The sequence below is a fragment of the Stomoxys calcitrans genome, chromosome 2 (assembly GCF_963082655.1).
Source record: "Stomoxys calcitrans chromosome 2, idStoCalc2.1, whole genome shotgun sequence".
NCBI lineage: Eukaryota > Metazoa > Arthropoda > Insecta > Diptera > Muscidae > Stomoxys > Stomoxys calcitrans.
The window spans coordinates 108,919,908-108,941,434 of record NC_081553.1 but is presented as its reverse complement, the minus strand read 5'-3'; the positions used below and the strand labels follow the sequence as shown (position 1 = coordinate 108,941,434).

General features: G+C 37.6%; 1 protein-coding gene across 2 annotated transcripts in view; it reads left to right on the top strand.

Moving 5' to 3' along the window:
- Positions 1 to 21,527, top strand: part of LOC106083380 (myb-like protein AA) — a 97,001-nt gene that overhangs the window by 27,960 nt on the left and 47,514 nt on the right. For both annotated transcript variants that reach the window (XM_013246325.2, XM_013246327.2), the window contains one exon: positions 17,734 to 18,490. In XM_013246325.2, coding sequence (XP_013101779.2) covers positions 18,301 to 18,490 — 190 coding nt within the window. In that variant the 5' untranslated portion in view covers positions 17,734 to 18,300. The remainder of the gene's footprint in view (positions 1 to 17,733; positions 18,491 to 21,527) is intronic.

The window sequence follows — 21,527 nt, the reverse complement described above, 5'->3', positions numbered from 1 at the left end:
CTACGGTGGTTTATTTATTGGTTGGAGGGAAAGCGAAGATTGGGAAGGAAAATGTGTTTGGTTCACCAATCGGAAAAATTAGCCTCACATGATAAAGTCCGATAATAGTGAGAGGCTAAAAAAATTTGTCGCGGTAAAAAAACGTGGTAGCTGGCAGCACCAGATTTTAACATAAAAAAGCTCTCAAACCACATGGTTGTGTCCAGATCTAGAAGTGGTAGATGCAAGGTATATGTCAAGGGTGTTTAATGTAGGATCGATCATAGGAGCGAACATAGATTCGGATCATTACCTTGCTGCAGCAAAGGTTGGTACCCGTTTCAGCATGGCCGTTTAAGCTGGTCATTGACAAGCTGCAAACACAACAGATGGCAACGGCATTCTCCACTCGACTGCACCCTTGTCCCCATGATATAATGGCGCATTGCCTACTGCACGAAAAATGCAGCGAAATCCGCATTTGGGTACCATAAGACTCCCCCAAGAAACCCATGGTACGACCAAGAATGTCGAAATCCTACTGAAGCCAAGAATGCGATATAGAGAGAAATCAGTAACAAAGCACCAGTTGAAGGGGAGACAAGGACTGAGGAGAAACAACTATTCTGCAGAAAGAAAAAGGAAATGGAACGACGTGAGTGCGGGCGAATTGCGATGTACAGGGCTCAGAGAATCAAACATCAAACCGATGGCTTTGATGCATGCAGATCCTCCTGCACAGACAAAGAAGGGAATCTGAGATTCAAGTAGAAGTAGCGACTAAAAACAACAAGGCAGCAGGAGCCGATGGGTTGCCCGTTGAACTTTTTAAGACCGAAGTCGACACGCTGATAAGGTGTATGCATCAGCCCGACTGCGTTGTGCGGCTAGAAGAGCGCATACCCGATGAATGGAACCTCAGCATATTATGTCCTGCACAAGAAAGGATTCAAAACGAAATGTGCCAACTACATAGGAATAAGTCTCCACCTTTTTTTACTGACTTGGATCAATACCGTCATATAGAGCAAAATTGAATGGATAGTGAAATGGAGATTACCTCCACACATTACTGTCATTTGAAACAATAAAAATTATTTTCCCGCAAAAAAATATTTGTTCTTTGAATTGGTAACACTTTGTGTCAGCTACCCTGTTAGTTTTTTGATCAATATTTCAATGTGTTACGAGTTAAATGGAGGAATACATAGATTAGTAAAAAAAACACATTCTTAATTTTTTATGGTCACTTTATGTCCAATAGATTAATTCGTCTCTGGCGCCCCATAGTCATATACCTTTAGTGCAAGGTATATGGCTTACAGACGATTATCTATTATTTTTTTTGTTTTTTTTTTTTTTTTTTGTAAATGCATTTCATTGAGCACTTTCAACTTGGTGGTTTCTTAAAATTGTGCTTTGATGCACTCATCATATGGTTGCGTTCGCTAGCATTTGTTTCCCCCTCTGTAATGCAACTCGTTTTTCGCATTGCACACAAAAAGAAAAAACGACACTCAAAACAAAAACACCAAAAGAGACAACGAGGACAAACAATAAAATTCACTTTCAGTGGCATCAACTGAAACCGCCAAAAATGAAAAGTATTCCACCATTTGGGAAATGGCAACAAAAAAACCAAAACGAAAAAAAATTAATACAATCCATTCACACGCTCTCAGAGGAGATAGTTGTCTGATAGGAGCAGTCAGCCAACCGCCATCAAACATTTGAGTACCCGTATCACATTAATGGGGTTTTAGCATTTTTGTTTCGCCAAAGCCTTGTACACCGAAAGAAATTGAAATCAATAACCCCAATAATCATGACCGATCCATAGTTTTATAGCCCTTGCGAAATAGGAAGGTCCAATTTATAACAAGTTTCTATAAAGTGTACATTTAAGTGGTGGAGGCCACCGAAGCGCGGAGGTTAGCATGTCCGCCTATGAGGCTTAATTGTAGTTATGTGCCTGAAGTTTAACACAAATACTTTTTATTAGTGTAGTTCGCTTGGGATTGTAAATTGGCCAAATCAGTCCATGTCCATCTTATTTAAACCGATATCGAATCTTGACTTCTTCAGCCTCTAGAGGTCGCAATTTTCATCCGATTCGGTTGAAATTTTCCACCAAGTAGTTAATTGTTACTTTCATCAACTTTGCCAAGTATGATCCAAATCCGTTTATAACCATAAAAAACTCCCATATAAACCGATCTCGGATCTTGAGTCGCCAGAGGGCGCAATTTTTATCCAATTTGGCTAAAATTTAGCATGAAGTGTTTTGGTTTGACCATCAACAACTCAGCAAAGTATGGTTCAAATTGGTTCATAACCTGATATAGCTCCCATATAATCCGATCTCTGATCTTGACTTCTTGAGCCGATAGAGGGCACAATTATAATCAAATTTGGCTGAAATTGTGCACAAAATGTTTTGTTTTAACTTCTAACAACTGCGTCCTCTGGAGGGCGCTATTATTATTATTATTTGAATGCAGTTGTGCATGAAATGTTGTGGTTCGACCATTAACCATTGCGTCATATAAACAGATCTCCCGATTTTATTTCATGAGCCACTGAACAGAAGACGCAGTTGCCACTTCCTTTTAGACCAGAAAAGGAAGTGGCAACTGCACAGGATATAGACATAAGGGTCAGGCGGATCACGAATGACTCGATTGTGTTAGCATGTGCCAAGCCAAGGGGCAAACAGCCACCGCGATGGTGGACCTACGAGCTGGTTGGTCTAAGCAAAGACTACAGAAAACTCTTCAACAGAGCGAAAGCCACAAGAGCACCACACGTTTGGACATCTGTAAGGCTGAGCTAGGAAAATATAAGGGCGAGATGAGAAAGGCTCAAAACATATCCTGGGTAGAATTCCGCAGCTCCGTGGAGGATACAGCTATGGAAGATTTTGCCCTCAAGACCTATGACGGTGGGGTATATTCAAAAGCAGAGAATGTATGGACAATGTCTAGTGAGAAAACACTTCACATATTTCTGGAAATTCTCCAACGGACAATGTGGCGCCAGAAAAGGTTGTCACTGGTATACATAAGTCGGAGATTATTAGGGAAATTGTGCCTGAGCCGAAAATTCTCTGGGCGATCGGAAGTTTCGGCTCCTTTAAGTCGCCAGGCCCTTATGATGTAGCACAGGTTGAATTAAAAGCTAAACGTATTTCTGAACACAAAAACCGCCTTCGACTGTCGCAGATCTCTCAACGCTATGGCTGAACAGTTCAAAATTCTACTGTGCTGGGTGCCGGACCACAGAGATATCCCAGGGAATTGTAAAGCGAACGAGCTTGCGAGAAAAGCAACTTCCCTACACATTCCAGAGAAACTGGAATCTGTGGGTATGCTTCTAGCGACATGTAGGCTAAGTTTTCAGAATCAGGCCCAAAGGGCAGCAAATGATAGATGGTCACAAAGAAGGGGGCTGAGAGCATTCCAAAACTATTTGACCTAATCTAGAATTGAAGAGGTCTACCGCTTTGTCACTGCCTAGAACAGACGTGTCTCAGTCATTGTGTCCGTCATGACAGGTCACTGTCTAATCAGAAAACATACTGACAGACTGAAGGTTGCCTTTAACCACTTTTGCCGAAGTTATGAATACGTCGAGGGAAAAAGAGCCAATAGAACACCTTCTGTATGTGTGTCCCGCACTAGCAGTCAGAAGGAGTTCCACTTTAGGTTCTCATTTCTTTGGGAACCTGTCTGCTTTAGAGGATGTGAACATTCGCAAGTTTTTGGGCTTTTTAAAGCGATCTGGATGGTTCAACGGTAGGAACTGGAAGCCATCATGCTTCTTCTGTTCCTGTGTTATCACAATGGACGAAAACGTCTAAGTGAGTCTGATGGCAGACTGCCACTTAAACCTAACCTAACCTTCCTCGACAACTAATACACTGACTTAGAATTTACAGAATTAATTACAGAATTTTTACCCATTAAAGTTAAAGTAACTTGTTAAAACTTAAAGTTAAATTTTAGTTTTTCAGTGTATTTAGTTATCTATTTATTCCTCTGATATGTTTTAGTTTAGTTTTTTTTTTTTTAATTTGTGTTTTTGTTTGACAATCTACTTTTTCTGTTTAAAATGCTTAATGTATCAGTTGTATCAGCCAACAAACATGGTGTTGAGTATCTCAGTTTTTGCGGGCACAACTAGTGAGAGAGAAAAAAATAAGTTTTTGCACAAACTTGGCATTGTACATGAATTTCAAATTCAGTCCCTATAACGTAGCGGCTGACATACGTACGGACGGACACATTTGTCTGTTAAATGCAGCAACAACGACAAACTACAATACAAAAATAAAATGAAAACAAAAATAAAATATTCCAAAACTTGTTTTGTATTTCAAATTGTTTAAATATCTTTTTAAAACTGGTCACCACACATTGAAGTGGATCTAAAAATAAATGTGCTCATACTCGTACTTTCATTTGGCGAACACCTTAGCGGATTCCAATGGAAAGACGGAAAAATGGTCAGAACTGACACACATTGCCATCATTTCAAAGCGTTTAAACGCCACCTTTAATACTTCTACGCTTTGCTGATATTCTTGGAAATCTTGAGTTGTTTTTGGAAATTACCCTAGTGTCAAATCATTGACACACCGCAAACCCTCAGTGGATGTTTGAATTCCTCAGAAACACAACACTGAGATATTCATTGCCATTTTTAAAATGTTACTGACATCTATTATAAACTTAACTACTACCACTCAAAAGTAAATGATCTCAGCGAATTTGTAAACATGAAAAAATATGGTAACCGCTATGTATATAATTTAAAAAATGTCGGTCCAACCAATATAAAGACCGAGCTGGATTATACCTTGGGGGCATTTGTTAACAACTGTAAAATATTGGGGGGCTGAGTTTAAACAAGGTCGAACTGTTGAGGTCTCCAAGCCAGAATTCGTAAAAAAAAAGAACATAACAGAATTTTGCAATTTTTGAGTAGCGGACTGACTGCTGCATAGTTTGTTGTTTGCTTAAAATGTCCGCTGCTTCATATATGAGTGGATTGTTAGAAGAAATTTTGAAATATTGAAAGGTCTCAGTCCAACCGATATAAAAACCAAGCTGGATTATACATTGGAGAAGTCTGAGCCTTTGTTTACAACTGTAAATACTGGGGGGCTGAGTTTAAACAGGGTAGAACTGTTGAGGTGTTTAAGCCAGAAATCGCAAAAAAAAAACATAACAGAATTTTACAATTTTTGAATAGCGGACTAACTGCTGCATAGTCTGTTGTTTGCTTAAAATGTCTGCTGCTTCATATATGAGTGGATTGTTAGAAGAAATTTTGAAATATTGAAAGGTCTCAGTCCAACCGATATAAAAACCAAGCTGGATTATACATTGGAGAAGTCTGAGCCTTTGTTTACAACTGTAAATACTGGGGGACTGAGTTTAAACAGGGTAGAACTGTTGAGGTGTCCAAGCCAGAAATCGCAAAAAAAAAACCATAACAGCATTTTTACAATATTTGAATAGCTGACTGACTGCTGCTTGGTCTGTTGTTTGCTTAAAATGACTGCTGCCTCATTCATGAGTGGATTAGAAGAAATTTTTAAATATTGAAAAATCTCCGTCCAACCGATATAAAAACCAAGCTGGATTATTCTTTGGAGGAGTATGAGCCTTTGTTTACAACTATAAAATATTGGGAGGCTGAGTTTAAACAGGGTCGAACTGTTGAGGTGTCCAAGCCAGAAATCGCAAAAAAAAAAACAACAGAATTTTACAATTTTTGAATAGCGGACTGACTGCTGTATAGTCTGTTGTTTGCTTAAAATGTCTGCTGCTTTATTTATGAGTGGATTGTTAGAAGAAATTTTTAAATATTAAAACTTATACACATGAGTGCTTCTTCTTTATGCGCAAATTAGTTTTCTGAATGTAAGCGACCCATACAATTACTTGCGAGGTCCGATCAAAAAATAAACGTTATTTGAAAATTTTTCAAAAAGTATTTATCAATAACTATCTTGTCCCCTTCAAAGTAATACTAACATCGTCCTTCCGTTTGTAACTCATCGAAGCATAACACTGCTAAAATACTGAAGAAGAAAAATAACTCCCCGCTTTCAGGTAAATTGCAAATTTTGCCCATGAACATTCAACTAAGGAACAGGGGCAAACTTCTCACATATCAATGCTTGTAGTCCGATTCAAGTTTAAGCTCAATGATAAGGGGCCTCCCTTTTATAGCCGAGTCCGAACGGCGTGCCGCAGTGAGACATCACTTTGGAGAGAAGTTTTACATGGCATAGTACCTCACAAATGTTGCCAGCATTAGGAGGAGAAAACCACCACTGAAGACTTTTTCTGATGGTCTCGCCAGGATTCGAACCCAGGCGTTCAGCGTCATAGGCGGACATACTAACCTCTGCGCTACGGTGGCCTCAAGTACTCTGGTAAAACCAAGTCAGCCATCCCGCAATGGAGACTCCAGATAGGTGTCCTGCGGAGGCAGACAAAGTCGGAACAGGAACGAAGGAAGCGCGTACGGCCGCTGAGTCTTTATGGAGGACTGTGACTTCCAATAGGAGCCCACAGCGATCACGGAAAGGGAAGATGGTCGATCGGATTTTTGAACATGTGTGGAACTCTGTAGAGGGTCCACCCATACAAATGATGAGCTGCGAGTTTAGAGAGGACATCTTTACGCTGCGTTTTGCGTCGGCGGAATGTATTGACACCGTCAAACAGCTCGTCAGAGGTATTCACGCTGCCTGGGAGGGCGCAAAGCTCGACCTGGTGAGAAAGATGGATATCCCCCAGCTCACAAAGGCTGCGGTCTACATCAAGGGATGGGGCAGTAAAGAGGAAGGAACTCTTTTTGTGGTTGGCATTGACCAAGTCTCCATGAAAAGTTTGGCTAAGAGCAAAGCTGTCTTTTTCAAGATTGAGAAGACTAGTATAGGCAGAAATCGTACTGAAACATCATGCCGTGCAGTGGCAGGTATCTCATAACTCCATCATAGGATGGGGGTATACTAATTTCGTCATTCTATTTGTAACTCTTCGAAATATTCGTCTAAGACCTTATAGAGAATATGTATTTTTGATCGTCATGACATTTTATGTCGATCTAGCCATGCCCGTCCGTCTGTCTGTTGAAAGCACGCTAACTTTCGAAGGAATAAAGCTAGCCGCTTGAAATTTTACACGAATACATCTTATTAGTGTAGGTTGGTTGGTTGATGAAGTCGCCATATAAACCGATCTTGGATCTTGACTTCTTGAGCCACTAGAGGGCGGATTTCTTAACCGATTTTTGCATGACGTGTTTTGTTATGACTTCTAACAACTGTGCTAAGTATGGTTCAAATCGATCTATAAACTGATAAAGCTGCCATATAAATCGATCTGGGATCTTGACTTCTTGATCCTACAGAGGGCGTAATTATTATCCGATTTGGTTGAAATTTTTGCACAACAGCTTCTCCCATGACCTCCAACAGACGTGTCAAAAATGGTCCGAATCGCTCTGTAGCCGTATACAGCTCCAATATAAACCGGTCTCTCAATTTTACTTCTTCAGCCCCTAAAGGGCACAATTCTTACCCGAATTGGCTGAAATTTTACACAATAACTTCTACTATGGTCTCCAACATTAAATTCAATTATGGTCCGAATAGGACCAAGACGTGATATAGCTCTAATATTTTAGCAATTCTTTTCTTTTATCCTTTGTTTGCCAAGAAAAGAGATATCGAGAAAAGAACTCGATAAATGCGATCTATGATAGGCACGGCACGCTTTTACTTGTTTTAATTGAATGTGAAATGCACTGTAGCCTTTGATTGATTTTACTGAAGCACCATATTACATATCGTCCCCTACAATATAACTGGAAGGCAATTTCAAACACCCATACGTCCCGCATTTCGGTAACTTTATAGCAAAAACTTTAATCATTGTTTTGACTGGATCAACTAAAAAATTAATTGAAAATTTCGAAAAATTTTTAATTATTTTCTAATTGGATCCAACAAAAATTTAATCGAAAATTTCAAAAATTTCAATAATTTTTTTAATTGAATATGCATATTTTTTAATTGCAATTTTTTTGAATCCCTCTTTCAAAAACGGTGATTGCTATTATCACTGTCGTGATTGAAGAAGTTTCAATTAACATTTCGGTAACTTTATAGCAATCCAATAGCAGATGGTTCTACGAACCGGTTTTCAAAAAAAGTTGCACGAAATTTAATCATTGTTTTGACTGGATCAACTAAAAAATTAATTGAACATTTCTAAAATTTTTTTATTATTTTTTAATTGGATCAAACAAAAAATAATTGAAAATTTCAAAAATTTCAATCATTTTTTATTTGAATATGCATATTTTTTAATTGCAATTTTTTTGAATCCCTCTTTCAAAAACAGTGATTGACATTATCATTGTCGTGATTGAAGAAGTTTCAAATAACATTTCGGTAAATTTATAGCAATCCAATAGCATGTGGTTCTACGAATCGGATTTCAAAAAAAGTTGCAAAATTTTAATCATTGTTTTGACTGAATCAACTAAAAAATTAATTGGAAATTTCGAAAAATTTTTAATTATTTTTTAATTGGATCCAACAAAAAATTTATCGAAAATTTCAAAAATTTTAATCATTTTTTAATTTAATATTTTTTAATTGCAAATTTTTTTAATCACTCTTTCAAAAACGGTGATTGATATTATCATTGTCTTGATTGGAGAAGTTTTAATTTAAAAATTAATTGGATCAATCAATTTCGTGATTGAAATTGATTTTTATTTTTTCCTGTGTACATGTGCATGATATCCGTAAAAGCCGTTTTACAAAATATCTATAAGACGTTCTCGGTGTCTTACGCAATCGCTTTATTACGCAGTGTTGTATGAGAAAGTGTTAACACCTAAGTGTGTTTAATGTCCACTTAAAAGCACTTGAACCATATTCTATTGTATCGTTTCGAATTAATTATAAAGATTATTCGCAAATAAACTGCCTATCCAAGGTGCCATCAAATTTTAAAACTCCAAAAACAAAACACCTCAAGAATGTGGTGACGTATACTAAATTAGAACAAGTTTCTAACATTCCATTGTCATTCCATTGTGTTTTTATTTTGCGTTTCTTAACATTACGATTGCAATCTTATCTTTGGGCAAAAAGTTAAACAAGATATGACTATACGGAATACAGCATTTAAGGCAACATTCTCTGGCATAGAATTACGCAAATGTTTTAATTAAAAAAAACGTGATATTGAACATAAAGTCTACATTTGATTTTTTTCCTGTCATTAAACTGAAACAACAAGCAATGATTTTTTTTAATTTGGACTTTGCTTTGCAAAGTGTTTATTATTATTTGTTTGTAAAAGTAGACACTTAACATTTCTTAAGATTATTTGTATTGGTTTAAGAAGAAGAAAAAAAAAACCTGCAGATTAGACTTACTGGCTTTTGTTTACTTTTGCATTTGTTTATCTGTCGGTCTGCAATTGAAGTTTATTATTATGCAAAATGAACCCAAAATTAATGGTATATACTTTTGCAAGACTTTTGTTTGGATTCTTTATAAAGTTGCCGTAAGTAGGACAAGGGCTTTTGGGCTTAATTTGTGCTGATGTAGAAAAAACTTTACATGAAAAAATTCAAAAAATACACTACGACCTTAATGATGCTCATTAAAAAGCCCACTGACTGAGGCTTTGTCACTTGTCAGCAATAAATTTGTTTAATTAACTTGCTTTCAAATTTGTGAAGTGCGATGGGAATTTGTGTAACTGAAAACGGTCTGGCTGTCGTTTTTTTAATTAGGTTTGATAAAAAGAAAAATAAATTTAAATTCTCACAAGACTACAAATCAACAAATGGACGTTATGTTCGGTCATACTAAACCTTAAGTGCCCTCGTCTAAGATGTCATTCACCAAGTTCTTCGAAGCATGCATTCAAATGTAGAGGCCAAATAAGAAATTACAGCTAAGCAACTCAAATAAGCAGCAATTTTCAATAATTGTAATAATTTGAATTTTTCTTTCAAATGTACTATTCATAGCAACAAGTCAAACGTAAGTGTTGTACACCAATAAATTACTTAAAATATGGGATAGAGCAGAAAGGGTACACCACATGGATCTACTATTCCAAAGTTCACACTTATAGCGAAGCTTTATGCCTGTTTACAATAAAAAAATACGAAAAGATAGAAAATTTCACCAAAAATGTTAAGGACTCCTTCAGGCGTCTTTGATTAGGGATCTAGTATGTGTACTCATGCCCCTATACCAGAAAATGACTAACAAACCAAGGATATATTCTACCAGGGCCAAAAGAAGATATGACCGCAATAGTCCAAGATTTCAATCCGGGAATAAGAAGGGAGAATATCTTTGATCCATCATTTGGAAACTTCAACCTTTACAATTCAACATCGTTATATTTACAACGTCATAATGCTGTCCCCCATTTCCACTAGAAAGCTTGACCTTTTCTAGCATAATCATACCCAGAACGTTTTGATGTCTTGTTTTCTTTTCTTGAACGCAATTTGGCTAGCATACTATATCACGTATGCTAGCCAAATGGCGTAGATGCGCTGCCGCATACGTCCTATTAGCGAGTCATATTTTGTCCTAACAGTTTTCCTGGAAACCCATCGGCTTTTTCTGCCCAGTTGTTCTTCAGCCGGATTATAAAGGGTAATTTTTTACCTTTTATCTTTTTGGAAACACTGGTTTAAACTGCTCTCTCACGTTTCGTTTTTTGTTTCCCTGTCAATCATTTTCCGTTTGGACTACAATTTAACCATGAAGGGTCTTACAAACGAACAACGCTTGCAAATTATAATTTTTTTTTGTTATCAAAATTAGGAAAGATCATCGCGCGCTTATTTCATTCTATTGACCAAGCTCATTTTTGGCCCAATGGGTACGTAAATAAGCGGAATTGTCGATTTTGGAGTGAAGATCACCAGAAACATTGCATGAGCTACCAATTGATAGCTGATGCCTGATGGCATCATTGGACCGTACTTCTTCAAAGATGATGCGAATCGTAACGTAACTGAGAATGGTAAGCGATACCGTGAGATGATATCCAACTTTTTTTGCCCAAAATGCAAGAGCTTGACTTGCATGACACGTGGTTTCAACAAGACGGTGCCACATGCCACGCAGCACGCGTAACAATGGACTTATTGAGAGGCGAGTTCAGTGAACATTTTATTTCAGGTTCGATACCTGCAATTGGCCGTCTAGATCGTGCGATTTAACGCCTTTAGGCTATTTTTTGTGGAGCTATGTTATAGCTCACGTCTATACAGACAAGCCCGCTTCAATTGGCGCATTGGAAGACTACATTGAAGCGTTTATTCGTGAGATACCGGCCGTAATGTTGGAAAGAGTATGCCAAAATTGGACTAAGCCGATGGACCATTTGAGGCGCAATCACGGTCAACATTTGGATAAAATAATCTTCAAACATTAAATTGTATGGAACGTATTTTCGGTTCAAATAAAGATTTCATGATCTTTTCTGAATTATACGAGTATTTTTTCTTTGAAAAACTTTCCTTTAGCTCTTAAAAAATCACACTTTAGATACGCCATCTTCACTCTGACAAGCGCAGAGAAAATCGTTTTTTTTTCCACACTTAAGACTTTTTCGTCCATTGTGATATCACAGGAACAGGAGAAGGAAGATGCCTTCTAGTTCCTACCGTTGAACCATCCAGATCACCATATGTAACTTTTTAATATTTTCGATGTCTTGATTGTAATTTCTTGTTACTCTTAAACGGGTGCGTCTTTTTGCTGCAAAAAGATAATCGATGTTCGCTCCTCTATTCGATTCGTACGACAAAAGATTAAAAAATTATTGCTTGTGGTGTGAAAGAAAAAATCGTATTTGATCGTACGTCCGTTTGATCCAAGGAGCCAACATAGACTTGGAAGCATTGGAAATGCTTCTACAATATATGAGAACGATAGGAGATCGATCTCCTGATTTTTACTGCTCCTTCTAGTTAGAGTTATATGTGATGGAAAATCAACCATAGTATCGATACTATTATTAAAACAATCGAAAATATCGAACGTTGCGATTACCGATAGTTTGCCAGCTCTACTTCAAATGCAACAAATGGCAACGGCATATTGACTTTCGTCTGAACTAATTGCTTTTAGAAAGCAATCTTTGTCTCGACGATATGGTTATTTTTATACCCTCCACCATAAGATGGGGAGTATACTAATTTCGTCATTCTGTTTGTAACTACTCGAAATATTCGTCTGAGACCCCATAAAGTATATATATTCTTGATCGTCGTGACATTTTATGTCGATCTAGCCATGTCCGTCCGTCCGTCCGTCTGTCTGTCGAAAGCACGCTAACTTCCGAAGGAGTAAAGCTAGCCGCTTGAAATTTTGCACAAATACTTCTTATTAGTGTAGGTCGGTTGGTATTGTAAATGGGCCAAATCGGTCCATGTTTTGATATAGCTGCCATATAAACCGATCTTGGCTCTTGACTTCTTGAGCCTCTAGAGGGCGCAATTCTTATCCGATTGGAAAGGAATTTCGCACAGCGTGTTTTGTTATGATACCCAACAACTGTGCCAAGTATGGTTTAAATCGGTCCATAACCTGATATAGCTGCCATATAAACCGATCTTGGGTCTTGACTTCTTGAGCCTCTAGAGGGCACAATTCTTATCCGATTTGAATGAATTTTTGCACGAAGTATTTGGTTATGATATCCAACAACTGTGCCAAGTATGGTATCGGTCCATAACCTGATATAGCTGTCATATAAACAGATCTGAGGATTTGACTTCTTGAACTTCTAGAGGGCGCAATTCCTATCCGATTTGGCTGAAATTTTGCATGACGTATTTTATTTTTACTTTCAACAACTGTGTCAAATAAGGTTCAAATCGGTTCATAACCTGATATAGCTGCCATATAAACCGATCTGGGATCTTGACTTCTTGACCCCTAGAAGTCGCAATTATTATCCGATATGCCTGAAATTTTGTACGTGTTTATTATGGTCTGAATCGGTCTATAGCCCGATACAGATCCCATATAAATCGTTCTCTCTATTTTATTTCGTGAGCCCCAATGGGCGCAATTCTTATACGAATTGGCTGAAATTTTACACAGGTCTCCAACATATAATTTAATTGTGGTCCGAACCGGACCATATCTTGATATCGTTTTAATAGCAGAGCAACTCTTTTCTTATATCCTTTTTTGCCTAAGAAGAGATGCCGGGAAAAGAAGTCGACAAATGCGATCCATGGTGGAGGGTATATAAGATTCGGCCCGGCCGAACTTAGCACGCTTTTACTTGTTCTTACTGCTAGTATTCGTTGTTTGCTGCGAGGAAGGTATCCAACAACCAATCGCTGAAGACAGTATGTCGCTTTAATGATATATACGTAGTAGTGAACCAATTGAAGAGCAACACGGTGGCAGGGGTCGATGGGTTGCCAGATGAAGTTTTAAAGATCGAAGACCACACTTTGCCAGCAAATCGAGGTGTTCAGAATGAAGCCCAAAAATGGTACCATGAAATTAAACATCCAACCGATGGCTTTGGTACAATTGCATGATGAAGAAGAAGGAAATCTAGTAGCAGATATATTAAGTGTGGTTGGATTTCTGAATAACAACAAGACAGTAGGAGCTGATGGGTTACCAACTGAGCTCTTTGAGATCGAAGGCAATAAGAAAGTGAAAGCAAGTCGAAACATACAGATGTCGGAATGAAATTCGAATATTATATCGAAGAATTCAACATCAAACTAATAGTTCGTCTTCCAGAGACAAAGAAAGTAATCTGATAAAAGATGCAGATAGTGTGCATAGGATATGGAAAGAAAATGTAGAACAAATCCTTGATGGTGGTATAGGATGTGTAGCTCCTAACGGTTCACTACTTGAGTTGTTTTCATGTCCGAGAAGATAAAGTTAACTTGAAGATAAAGTTAACTTTGTAGCGCTCTGTTACGAGCTTATCAGAGCTATGCTGATCATCGAACAGAAAAGATCTATAAGCGTGCTAATTTCGGTCGGGGCGAATCTTGGGAACCCACCACTATGCCCTTCATTTAAATTTATGCAAAATAAATTTAGTTGAAGGGCATAATTTTATTCTACATAAAAAACTTCTGTCAAACCAGAAAAAATTAAAGTTCTAGGAACCGAACAAAGATGACCAGTTTACATGGGAGCTATATCAGGTTACAGACTGATTTGGACCGTATTTGGCACAGTTGTTGGAAGTCGTAACAAAACACCGCATGCAAAATTTCAGCCAAATCGGACAAAAATTGGGGCTTGTAAGGACTCAAGAAGTCAAATCAGGAAATCGGTTTGCTGATATGAGAGCTATATCAGGTACAGATCCATTTGGACCGTACTGGACACAGTTGTTGAAAGTCATCTCAGCCAAATCGACCAAAGGGGTCAAGAAATTAAATAGGGAGATCGGTTTATATGGGAGCTATATAAGGTTATAGACCGATTTGGACCGTACTTGGCACAGCTTTTGAGACTCATAACGGAACACTATGTGCAGAATTTCAGCCAAATCGGAAAATTGCGGATTCCAGGGGCTTAAGAAGTCAAATCAAGAGATTGGTTTATATGGAAGATATATCAGGATATATACCGATTTAAACTATGCTTGGTACAGCTGATGGAAGTCATAGCAGAACACTAGTTGCAAAATTTCAGCCAAACTTGGCAAAAATTGCGGCTTCCAGGGGGTCAAGAAGTCAAATCGGGTGATCAGTTTATATGGTAGCTATATCAGATTCTTGACCGATTTGGACGGTACTAGGCACAGCAGTTGGAAGTCATAACAGAACACTACATGTAAAATTTCAGCCAATTAGGACAAAAATTGAAGGGGCTCAAGAAGTCAAATCGGGAGATTGGTTCTTATGGGAGTTATATCCAAAGCTCAACCGATATGGCCCATTTACAATCCCCATCGACCTACATCAATATTAAGTATCTATGCAAAATTTCAAGCAAGTAGCTTGACGCGTTCGACCGCTATCGTGATTTCGACAGACGAAAGTACGTACATGGCTAGATGGAATCAGAATGTCGAGAGGATCCAGAATATATATACCTTATGGGGTCGCAGATCAATATTTCAAGGTGTTACAAACGGAATGACTAGACTTGTATACCCCCATCCTATGGTGGTGGATATAATTAGGTGGGTTATTCTGTTAATTCTAAATTTAACTCTAAATGCCAATTATCTCAAATACTGTTGTTTTTGAATATTCTGCTTGTTCGTTTAGATTGTAGACATCAAGAGCTTCCTTTGCAAAAAATGGGTACATCGCATCCCTCCCGGACATAATAAAGTAAACGAATTCATATTTCGTCCATCTTTTGCTGTAAAGAAAACATTTTTGGCTTAAAAGAATTTATGTATAAAAGAGCCTTCCTTTAGCACAGACAAAGTTCCTAAAGGTTTTTCCATAAACGAAAAGTGAAAAATTCACAACTAACATTCAACCTTGGAGGGACATACTATACAGCCACCATAAAAGTATTACTTCCCCAATAAAACAGATTTGTTGGTCTCAAAGATAATGCAAACGTTTTATTATTTTGCGTTAAAGTACCTGCATTCAAGTGGCTTGTTTGACTCTTTCGAAGTTGGCGTGCAGAATGTCACGATCAATAACATATGTATCCAATTTGTAGGACTTCAGCAAATACTGTCTACTGATTTTAAATTAAAAAGTTTAACTTTACAAGGAAACAAATTAAAAAAGTTTGAACATCCAACAATTATTGCTGCCCCATTTTCGACAAACTTTTTGTTGTTACAGAAAATATTTTGACTATTTTTCTGACAAATTTCTCTGAGTGTTGCTCTTGACACGCCCTGGACAAAATGTGGTCCCACCGAAAATGCTTTTCAATATTCACATCCATAATAATTTACTCAATATTTTCAATCATGCGTATTAGTGATAATGTTCAAATTCCTTAATTTAATTTCACATACAAAATTTTTCAGTGCACCTTTCAAAATGATAGGTTCATCATAATTATAAATAACAATAACTTTGCTGTTTGAAATCTAAATGCATATGCAACTCAAGTTGTTTTGATTTACATTCAAAGGTTAATTTATGCCTTTTTAATTAGTAGACTTTAAAAATTTTTTCTGAAAGCATCTTTGTAATTATGAAAATATGCATAGCACTAATTATGAATGTAGGCAACTGTATTTTAACACTTTCTCTAGACTTGGTATCATAACATGAACTTTTAAGCTTATTTTAATTTACTATGTAAATCGTGCTCGATATCTCATCATGACTATCTTGGGAAAATATGGAATAGAAATGATTTTAACATTATGAATGAGAAAGGGATCGCATAAAAAAAAGACAAAAAAATTGTTTATTAATTTTTATACCTTCCACCATAGGATGGGGGTATACTAATCTAGCCATTCCGTTAATAACACTTCGACATATTCGTCTTAGACCCCATAAAGTATATATATATTCTGATCGCTTCGACGTTCTTGGTCGAACTAGCCATATCAGTCCGTCCGTCGAAATCATGATAGCGGTCGAACGCGTAAAGCTAGCTGCTTGAAATGCTAAACATATACTTAACATTGATGTAGATCGTTGGGAATTGCAAATGGGCCATATCGGTTCAGAGTTAGATACAGTTCCCATATACACCGATCTCCCGATTTGATTTCTTGAATTCCAAGAAGCCGCAATTTTTGTCCGATTTCACTGAAACTTTGCATGTAGTATTCTGTTACGACTTTCAACAACTGTGCCAAGTAGTAGTAGCCAAGTAGCTCCCATATAAACCGATCTCCCGACTTTACTTCTTGAGCCCCTGAAAGCAGAAATTTTTACACCCAGAGAAAAGTTGATACCAAATGTGCTCATTTCGGTACAATACGGTATTGATAGTAAAGCAACACCGTATGGTACAAAAACAATACCGGATGGCATGGATGAAACATACTACTTGGTATTAGCCTTATTACCGAACTGGTATTGTTTTTAATACCAATCTGTTATTGTTTTTTTGGTATCATACCGTTATTGGTTATTCTACCCGCTAATGAATAAAAAAAAACAACAATTAAAAATAATTTGAATCTAATTTTATTTCGATTATTGATGTTAATAATTACAAAAAGTAATGTTACACCGTGACCAACCTCAATTCCTTGTATTCATATCCATTGATTCCCAAAAGTGGTTTTCATATAAACACACCAACATAGCATCGTTTTGCACACAATGGACTGTCATGTTTGTGATGTAGAATGTCCTTAAGATTTGTACAATTTCAATTTTCACTGCTTTCGAGTATTTGAACATTTTGTTTATTTGTTAGCAAATATTTTATGTACAAAGCTCAACAACACTCCTGGCGCGATGACAAGAATACAAATGTGACGCTGTCAATTCCTAATAGCCTCCTTTGTATGGCATTGAATTGATACCAAATGGTATTAAAAATCTTTGCCAACGACGAAAATACTACCAGGCGGTATTGGCAAAGTACAGTCATCAGTGTAGACGTTATCTTCATTGTGATAGCACAGGATCAGGAGAAGTAAGATGCCTTCTTGATTTTGCATTTTTCTTATTAAATTTTTTACAAAAAATTTCAAAAATAAATTATTTATCTAAATAATTTTTCTCATTTTTTCTTTGCAGCGAATTTCTTCGAATGCAAATTCTCCCCCAATGGCTAAGTAATGGCTTAGAAAGCAAAAACAAAAAATAACGAAGCACAACAAAAGAATTAAACTCAGCAGCAGTTTGAAGCCCAGGCCAAGTGGCCGAACAACAGCAACCTACCACAAAAGTATGCAAAATTACATCTAAGCCAAGTAACAGCTGCCTCGCGATAAGTAAACTACACAGAGCTCAAACATTCCTACAGCCGGCCGTTAGCCATAGCCGCATTTCGGAACCCCTAGTTAACGTTAATGTTAACATTTTATTTTCATTTTTCTTTTGCGCTTCTGGACCGGCTATACATATTGCAGAACTTGTTTCTTGTTTCTCTCCTTAAGCCAAGTTAAGCACAAAATTCTGTGAGACCACACAAAAGGGAAAAAGGCGAAAAACAAGAAAATAACAAAAAAGAAGAAACTTCCAAGTTCGCCAAAAACGTGAACAGCGAAGCGGCATAAATAAAGGCACAGACGGTCACAAAGTGACTTCCCAAGAGGCACCTAAAATAACAACAGAACAGCCACAACAACAACAAGGACAAATATGACAACCTCACAAGCGGACATAAACACAAACTCAAATAGTTCAACGACTACTGCCACAGCCAATAACGGCGGCGGCATGAACTGTGTGGACAATGTGGGAGGTGGTGGTGGCGGCGGTTTAGTTGGTACTGGCGGCACTTCCAACAAATCTGTGAACAATAACAATGGCTCGAACATGGGCAACAATGGTAAGTTTTATTTTTTGGTCTTCTTTGAAAAATAATAAACAACTGACAATTGCAAAACGCCAATAATGGGATTTTGTTTTAAGTGGAACTCGAATTTTTATATGACAAAATCAAACCTTAATAGTTTATTGAGTTTATTGACCTAAGCAAAATAAATAATTAAGCAGATATAATGAAAATAGGTTAGAAATATTGAAGTTTACTATGACTCATAAAATAGAGTTATTTAAGAGTCTTTTCAAGGCCACTCAAAGTGTTATTCTGTTATACTACAACAAAAGTGTGTGAATTTATGAAAACTTATAATTAATAAAAATGCTTATATGGGTGCAAATTTAAGAAATTGAAGACTCAGTCAATTATTTGTTAATTTATAACAGTTAACGCAAACATACGAAAACTGTTATACATTAATATAATTTTGCATTTTTTTTTGTTAAATACAAGTCAGAAGTTAGTTTTTTATAGCAGTTAGCGCATATATACAGAACTGTTTTATTGTTATACATTAAAATATTCTTCTTTTTGTAAAACACAAGTGAAAACTTTCATAGTGAATGGTACTGTTGAAACACAATATCACAAAATATATTAGACGTAGGTAGATATACAAAAAAATATGCAACAATATTCGATTTAGAAAGTTAAAGTTTAATATATTACCTTAGCTTGCGGTGGAGCAGATACCCCACTACAAATATAAGACGTATTTAATACATACTACCTGGCTCGGTGTCCACCGTAGTGCAGATGTTAGCATGTCCATGTGACGTTGGACGCCTGGGCCCCAATCCCTTCCTAATGCTGGCGCCATTTCTGGGCAGTGTTGCCACTCAAGAAAATTATTTCCTACCAAAATTTAAGAAAATTCCTACCAAACCCAACTAAAACCTACCAAATGTTCTACAAGCCAAAAATGTTATTTTATACCCGTTTTATCACCGAAGAGTTGGCCATTTTCACCATCATCAAATTATACATTTTCGATTCTATAAAGTATACATACTAGATTGTCAATATACATACTAGATTGTCGTTACAGTCGCATACGATCTAGACATGTCTGTCCGCCTGTTTGTTGAAATCAGTCTACAGCCTAAAGTTCAAAAATGGCCTATATTTTGTTATAGCACCCTTTACACCGATGTACCCATGAGAAAAACTGTATTTTTGCCCTCATATCAAGGTATAACTGTGCCGAGTTTGGATAAGGCAATCTGCCAATATAAAAGTTTGAAAGACAAGAAAAACTCGTTTACTACCAATTCGTCGTGATCTGGCCATATTTGTATGCAGCTGCAGATGACCCGTTTTCCGATTGAAGGCATTGAACGCCCAAATCTGCATTTCTTACCCTGAATTTACCAAATTTTGAAGAGATCCTTTAACACTCGTACCAGTTACAGTCAACATCAGAAGTTACGCCCTTCTTGCTGAAATTTAAAGCAGTTAATCCCCTTGTAACAGTATGCGGCTCCTCGACATCCATGATTGTATTCTCCAAATACACAAAAACGACAAGATGTGAAATAATTTTTAGTTATCTCCATCGATTTTTCAGTAATTAACTTGGTATTTATATGTTGGAAAAACCTATCAAAAATTGAAGTCAGCCTACCAACCTACCAAGCGAAAACGGCAACAATGTTGTTATCAAAAACGGCAACAATGTTTGTGAGGTACCATGCCATGATGCCATGTTAAAACAATAGCTATACTGACCTCCATCTTACTTCCTTTCAGTAATAACCTTCATTCATATCTTCTCACGATCTGGATCCCCCATAACATTTTCCCCGTCCTACGGACCGTTTCGCTGTTCTACAGGGTTGCATGCGCATTCGTCTCCCACGCCCTTAACTCGGATTGAGTAGACTCGAAAGGCTTCAGGTTACCCAAATTTATTGACGGCATTCCTCTGGCCTTCACCGCCAAATCGTTTGCCCTTTCATTTCCCTAACTCCATTATAGCCCAGAGAAGGCGTTAATCTCCTTACACTGCAAGACTGTTCGTGACCTTACCTCCGGTTGTTATTGCTCTTATGACCATTTTACCGTCCGTAAAGATGTTCACACTCGCATTCCGTGATCGCCGGATCTCCGTCTGCAGGACCTTATTATGGTCAGGCAGTCTAAAACAGATCTCAGTCCCTAGGTACTCGATGTAAACCTCCAGACCCACTAGGTCCTCTAGTTTTTATTCATCAGTGTAGTACGATCTTCCAAATGACAATACTACGGTTCCGTCAGTCCAAGATTGTGCCGCTGGCAGCAGTGCTTCACACTCGACTTCAAGTGTTGTCTCAGGTATCCGATCGGAAACCTCTTCCCTTCCTTCCAGGTTTCCTATCGTCGCCTTGATTATACCGTGATGATATGAGCTGCCCCTATCCTCAATCCATTCTCCCATCGCCTTTAATCTCATAACCGTAGTGGCTGTCTCACACTTCTTCTGTATGTCAATGGGAGAGGCTATCTAGAATAGTCTCCAGTGCCCTAGTGGGCGTGGTCCTCATCTCTCCACCTATGTCAAGACAACATGTTCTCTGAAGCTGATCTAAAGTCCTTATGTTAAACTTTTTCTCCATGGCAGTCCACAAAACTACTGAGGCGTAAGTAAGTATTGGTCTAATCACGCTCCTGTTGAGCCAGTGGACTATCCCCGGATTCAGGCACCATTTCGCGCTTACGGCCCGTCTACATAGTGCCCAACACCTGTGAGCCTTCTCAGTACGCTCCTGAATGTGACACTTCCAATTCAGTTTCCCGTCCAAAATCCCACCTAAGTATTTGACCTTGTCAGATATCGAAATCGTCTAATCTTCCTCGTGGACAGACATATCTCAGTCTTCGCTGGGTTAACATTGATACCTCTGGGTCTAACCCAGTCATATGCCATATGCAACCCCTTCGGCCCTTCTTCATAACTGGTTCGGATCCTTATCCTTCAGAATATTGTAACATCGTCTGCGTAGCAGACTGGTTCAAATCCCTCTTCAGTCAACATCCGTAATAGGTCATTTATGGTAGTCACCCA